We start from the raw sequence: 5,927 nt of genomic DNA, 5'->3' as shown, positions 1-5,927 counted from the left end.
GCAGCAGCAGCAGCAGCAGCAGCAGCAGCAGCAGCAGCAGCAGCAGCAGCAGCAGCAGCAGCAGCAGCAGCAGCAGCAGCAGCAACACTTACGTTAACGGAATTTCCCGAAAGATCAAATGTGTCTCTTTCATCGAATTGAAAAGAAAGAAGAAGCTCCGCAGCAACGCGGTCTTGCCACTCGCGCAGCGCGTCTCCCAGCATGTCCCTCTGCAAACCCTAAACCCTAAACCCTAAACCCTAAACCCTAAACCCTAAACCCTAGATGCTGGGGCAGTGCGGCGGCCTGTGCCAAGTGACTAGAAAGTGTCCGCAAAGGGCTGGCTGCACCAACTTGTCTTCCCGCAAGGGTTCCGGGTTTCGGCCCTGGGGTTTAGGGTTTAGGGTTTAGGGTTTAGGGTTTAGGGTTTAGGGTTTACGTTTGAGGGCTCTCTGTGGGCGAGGACCAGCTGGAGAGGGTTTGGAGCGAGCTCCCTGGCGCTGCAGCTCTCGTGGCTAGGGTTTAGGAAGCACTTTTGAATTAGGGTTTTGGAAAAGTCTTTTTCGAAATCATTTTCTTTTATTTCTTCTTCTTCTTTATTTGTTTCTTTCTTTTGCTGCCGCGCAGCTTCGCCTCCCCAGCTGATCCGCGCCAGCCGCCGCGCTTTGTTCTTCGCCGTTGCTGCTGCTGCTGCTGCTGCTGCTGCTGCGCTGCTGCTGCTGCTGCTGCTGCTGCGCCGCGTGAACCGCCTCAGCGACGGGACTGTATGTACACTTGAATCTCTCCCCACACGGCCTTCCTTCGAAGCAGCAGCTTCCTTGTCTGCTGCTGCTGCTGCTGCAGCAGCAGCAGCAAATGAGAAGCGGGACAAAAGAGCAGCAGCGTGCAGCTGGGGCACTGCAGCAGCACGCAGCGCAGCAGCAGCAGCAGACACTGCCCGCCGCCGCGCCACTTGCGGGTCCCCGCTGCTGCTGCTGCTGCTGCTGCTGCTGCTCAGCAGCAGCTGCTTCCGCAGCTGCCGCTGCAGCGCCCTAAATGCTGCATCTTCTTCTAGGGTTTCTAAAAGGGCAATTTGCTCCTCCTCCATCAGCTGCTGCTGCTGCTGCTGCTGCTGCGGCTGCTGCTGCTGCTGCTGCTGCTGCGTCAGCTGCAGCAGGTGCAGCAGCTGTGGCTGCCGCTGCTGCAGCTGACGCAGCTGCTGCAGCAGCGGGTCAGAAGAGGTCGTGTGCTGCAGCAGCAGCAGCAGCAGCAGCTCCTTAGATGGAGTTGCTGCTGAAACCTGCAGCTGCAGCAGACGAGAGGGGGGCCCCCATTTAGAGGGACTAAAAAGGGTACTGGGGGCCCCCAAGGGGGGCCCCTCTACGCTGCCAGGAATAAATTCAGGAATATACACCGAGACCTGAGCCACAAACCCTAAACCCCAAACCCTAAACCCTAAACCCTAAACCCTAAACCTCAAACCCTAAAGCCGAGGAAGCATCGAGATGAAGGCCTCTTGACCCTCCAATTAAGAATCCAATATTTATTTATGCGCATGGTCTGCACCTTGGTGTTCAGGGTTTAGGGTTTAGGGTTTAGGGTTTAGGGTTTGGCTCACCGTAACAATATCTGCCGCAGCTCCTTCTTGTGGTTTGTCTCCGCTTTTCTCTAAATTAGGGTTTACACCTTTTTCTTTCTCAGCAGCAGCAGCGCAGCAGCAAACAGCAGCAACAAGCAGCAAACTGGCCGCGTAAACCCTCAGGGGCCCCCGAGGGCCCCGCCAGTAGACCCCTGGGGGCCCCCTAGGGGGCCCCCGGGGGTGCACCCGGGGGGGCCCCCCAAGGGGGCCCCCTGGGGCCCCCCCCATGGGGCCCCCAGGGGGCCCCCCTAGGGTGTTCCCATGGGGGCCCCTGCAGAGGGTGGATGGGCTCATTAGAGCTGCAGGGCCTTCGTGGCCACCCGGCTAGCTGCTGCTCGGGCAGGGTCTAGGGTTTAGGGTTTAGGGTTTAGGGTTTAGGGTTTAGGGTTTAAGGCTTGCGGCAGCCTGCCATTTGAGCGCCTCATCGGCGGTCTGGTTTTGAGTCTCGATGCAGCCAGCAGTTGAATGAAGCGATGAGCCTAAGTGGCTCACGGAGATGGGGTTTAGGGTTTAGGGTTTAGGGTTTAGGGTTTAGAGTCAATGACTTGGGGGTTGAGAGGTAAATCCCATTTCGAAGGGAAAACAAAAAAGGGTCTGGATTCTGCAGCGAGCGGCGGAGGGCTGGTCCTCTAGCTAGGCGCCAGGCCGGCAGGAAGAGCGAGGAAAGGACTAAACCCTAAAAAAGGGTTTAGGGTTTAGGGTTTCTGCGTTGGCTGCGCCTCGAAGGCGGTCAGACCACAGGCCGACACCGCCTGCGGCTGGACCCCCCGGCTCTGGCGCAGCGGATTTGGGAGCTGCTGCAGCAGCAAAATGAATTAAATGAGTTTTTTAATTAAAAAAAGAATAAAATAAAGTAATTAATTCATTTAATTCCCTAATTTGTTTCAAAATTCCGCAAAATTGTCGAAACTCCGCCGCTGCAGCAGCAGCTTCCACGGGCTGGTGGTGTAGGGGTATCACGTTTGCTTCGCATGCAAAAGGTCCGGGGTTCAATTCCCCGCCAGTCCACTTTCCGGTTTATTAATTGTTTGAACTAATTGAGTTTTTTCGAACTATAATTATTAATAATTCATTTTAATTCATAAATTGGGTTTTATTTTTCATTTTAATTCAAAATAAATTCTTATTTCCGCGAAAAAACCCACAAACTCGCCGAGTGGTCCTGCCAAGCTGCTGCTTTGAATAATAAGGTGAAGAAATTACAATTCAGCTTTTCAAAATTAATTTATAATTCATTATTTTAAAAATAAAAATAAAGAGGAAATTATAAATCAACTTTTCGAAATTAATTTGGAAATAATTATTTCAGAAATTCAACAAGAACTCTTCAGCTCCTCCAGACTCTCTGGCGTTTTCGAGGCTCCAGCTGATCCGGGGTTTTCGATCGAGGGTTTAGGGTTTAGGGTTTAGGGTTTAGGGTTTGCAGGTTGGCTCATAAGGACCCGAGGTCACCTCGTGCTGAGTTGCCGTTGTCAACGCGTTGCTTAACTCTCGCACACTAGCTCTAGACCCCAAACCCTAAACCCTAAACCCTAAACCCTAAACCCTAAACCCTAAACCCTAAACCCTCGACTGCAAAAGGCCTTAAGAAGAGTCAGATTTCGGCCAGGGCCCTTTTGAAGTTGAGGCGACACCGGGTGTACATACACCTCAAATTGAGCACAGGCTGACACTAATCAAGAAACCACATTTGATGTTTCGCAGCCCGCTGCTACTGCTGCTGCTGCTGCTGCTGCTGCTGCTTTTGCTGCTGCTGCTGTCGCTGTTGCTGCTGCTGCTGCTGCTGCCCCAGTTGCTGCACGTACTGCCCCTGCTCCTGCCGCTGCTCCTGTTGGCGTCTCCGCTGCTGCTGCTACTGTTGCCGCTGGTGCTGCCGCTGCTTCTGCTGCTCCCGCTGCTGCTGCTGCTGCTGCTGCTGCTGCTGCTGCTAGCTGGCAGTGTCGCTTGTGGGGTCTTGCTGCAGCACGGAGTTGTAGTGAGGCCCCGAAGCCAAAAGGTAGCGGTGGAAGACAAGCCGCAGCGGCGGGGCCTCCGCGAACTCTTCCCCCTGCAGCACAGACCCTAAACCCTAAACCCTAAACCCTAAACCCTAAACCCTGAACCCTAGCTGCCGGCATCTTCAAAGACCTGCCAAATGCAGCGCTCTAGGGTCTGTGGGGCCCTGGGAGGGAGACAAAGGCTTTGCTGCTGCGTAGGTTTCGAAGACAGCCCTTGCTGCTCTTGCTAGGGTTTAGGGTTTAGGGTTTAGGGTTTAGGGTTTAGGGGCTCGGCTCACGTAAGTCAACACCTTGACAGAGTCTGACCAAGAGAAAACCTTTATAGGGCGACGCAGCAGCTTCGTAGCAGCATGAAGCTCAATCTCTCCTCTGAATCACCCCGAACTCCAAACCCTAAACCCTAAACCCTAAACCCTAAACCCTAAACCCTACACTTTGCATTATACCTCTGGATTCGTTTTTCCTTTAATAGTATCCTGCACTAAATGCAACAAAATGGACTTTTAGAAACCACTCCCTCCCTTGGACCCTGGCAACAGAACCCTAAACCCTAAACCCTAAACCCTAAACACTAAACCCTAAACCTTAAAGTCGCACCCCCAGTCTTGGCTGTTTTTAATGTTTTCGCAGAATGCTTCATATGCTGCGCGTAAACACACCAGAGGAAGAAGCAAACAGTATCAAGCAGCAGCAGCAGCAGCAGCAGAAGCAGCAGCAGCAGCAGCAACAGCAGCAACAGCAGCAGCAGCAGCAGCAGAGCCCGCAGCAGTGCCAGGCGCAGCACCAGCAACCGCAGCAGCAGCCGCAGGAGCAGCAGCAGCAGCGACAGGCGCAGCACCAGCAACCGCAGCAGCAACAGCAGCAACAGCAGCAACAGCAGCAGCAGCAGCAGCAGCAGCAGCAGCAGCAGCAGCAGCAGCAGCAGCAGCAGCAGACCTTCGTCTTGCTTGAGGTCTTCATCGAGAAAGTCCTGAAAAAGGGTTTTCTTTTTTTTCAAAACCTCCGAAATTTCGCTGCGGAGACTTTGAGGGTTCCAAACCCTTTCGTCGCTAGGGTTTGTCTCCAGCTGGTGCGCTAGGGCCCTGCGCGCCCCCAAACCCTAAACCCTAAACCCTAAACCCTAAACCCTAAACCCTAAACCCTAAACCCTGGCCCTGAGCCCCTCGCCTTTCGCTCGATGCGCGGGGCACGCAGCAGCATGCGGGCACCAAGTGTTTTGGGCTAGGTCTCGCGGGCTAGGGTTAGGGTTTAGGGTTTGGGGTTTAGGGTTTAGGGTTTAGGGTTTAGAGTTCACCTGCTATTGGGGTGTTTGGGGGGGAGCTAGGGTTAGGCGCTGCTGCTGCTGCTGCTGCAGCAGCAGCAGCATCAGCAGCAGCTTGCAGCGCCTCCGCCTTGTTCGACTCTACATCTGAGTCTGCTGCTGCTGCTTCTGCTAGCTGCTGCAGCTGCTGGTGCTGCTGCTGCAGCAGCTGCTGCTCCAGCAGCGAATATTTTGCTTCTGCTGCTGCTCTTTCTTCTTTGGATTTGGCTTTGGCGCAAACCCTCTTCGCCTCCGTCCGCAGCACCTGCGCGCAAACCCTAAACCCTAAACCCTAAACCCTAAACCCTAAGCCCTAGACAGCCGCAGGCACAGCAGGGTTTAGGGTTTAGGGTTTAGGGTTTGGGGTTTCCACGCACGCGCAGCTCCGCCTTGTGCTGCTGCAGCAGCTTCCCGCGGCTCGGCAAAGACCCTTCCATTATAGAGGTAGAGAGCCCGCTTTAGGGTTTAGGGTTTAGGGTTTAGGGTTTAGGGTTTAGGGTTTAGGGTTGGCTGCAGACAGCAGCCCGGAGGCTTCGCGGGGAGGAAGGCCGCGAAAACCCTAAACCCTAAACCCTCGAAAAGAGACGCTAAACCCTAAAAGGGAGAAACTTAAGAAGAGATAGAGGCAGCGGCTCAGGCAGTTGGCAGGACCGTCAGCGTTTAGGGTTTAGTGTTTAGGGTTTAGGGTTTAGGGTTTAGGGTTTAGGGTTTACGGGTGACGCCGACGGTCACAAAATCACAGAAAAACATATAAAAAACAAAAATGAAACGTCAACAAAACCCTAAATGCCAAACCCTAAACTAAACCCTAAACCCTAAACCCTAAATTCTCACGGTGACTCTCAGCCGACGGAGGTCCACGGGGGGCCCCACGCCAGCCCGCTAAACCCTAAACCCTAAACCCTAAACCCTAAACCCTAAACCCTAAATCTTTACACAAAACCCTTTCATGGGCAAATGTCCTGAGTAAATAAATGGACACGGCTTGTGCCGAGGGTTCAGTTTCAACTCCCTACAGCTTAGGGCCTAGGGT

General features: G+C 53.8%; 3 protein-coding genes across 3 annotated transcripts; 1 reads left to right on the top strand and 2 right to left on the bottom strand.

Moving 5' to 3' along the window:
• Nucleotides 1-92: 92 nt before the first annotated feature.
• ENH_00003840 (hypothetical protein) lies at nucleotides 93-1,825 on the bottom strand (the record flags this gene model as incomplete). Its single annotated transcript, XM_013578362.1, has 3 exons — nucleotides 93-209; nucleotides 419-1,378; nucleotides 1,577-1,825. Coding segments are annotated over 3 exons (1,326 nt in total), but the record flags the coding sequence as incomplete, so codon positions are not given.
• Nucleotides 1,826-4,225: 2,400 nt separating this feature from the next.
• ENH_00003830 (hypothetical protein) lies at nucleotides 4,226-4,672 on the top strand (the record flags this gene model as incomplete). Its single annotated transcript, XM_013578361.1, has 1 exon — nucleotides 4,226-4,672. One exon carries the CDS (start codon nucleotides 4,226-4,228, stop codon nucleotides 4,670-4,672), a length of 447 nt encoding a protein of 148 aa, XP_013433815.1.
• Nucleotides 4,673-4,877: 205 nt separating this feature from the next.
• Nucleotides 4,878-5,331, bottom strand: ENH_00003820 (OTU-like cysteine protease domain-containing protein, putative; the record flags this gene model as incomplete). The annotated part of the gene is made up of 2 exons (XM_013578360.1): nucleotides 4,878-5,159; nucleotides 5,272-5,331. The coding sequence occupies 2 exons, from the start codon at nucleotides 5,329-5,331 to the stop codon at nucleotides 4,878-4,880; spliced, it is 342 nt and encodes a 113-aa protein (XP_013433814.1).
• Between the last annotated feature and the right edge of the window lie 596 nt (nucleotides 5,332-5,927).

Source organism: Eimeria necatrix, genomic scaffold (assembly GCF_000499385.1).
Source record: "Eimeria necatrix Houghton genomic scaffold, Enh_scaff1108, whole genome shotgun sequence".
NCBI classification, from domain to species: domain Eukaryota; phylum Apicomplexa; class Conoidasida; order Eucoccidiorida; family Eimeriidae; genus Eimeria; species Eimeria necatrix.
Note: the sequence above shows the minus strand (reverse complement) of the source record. Positions and strands in the feature narration are given on the sequence as shown.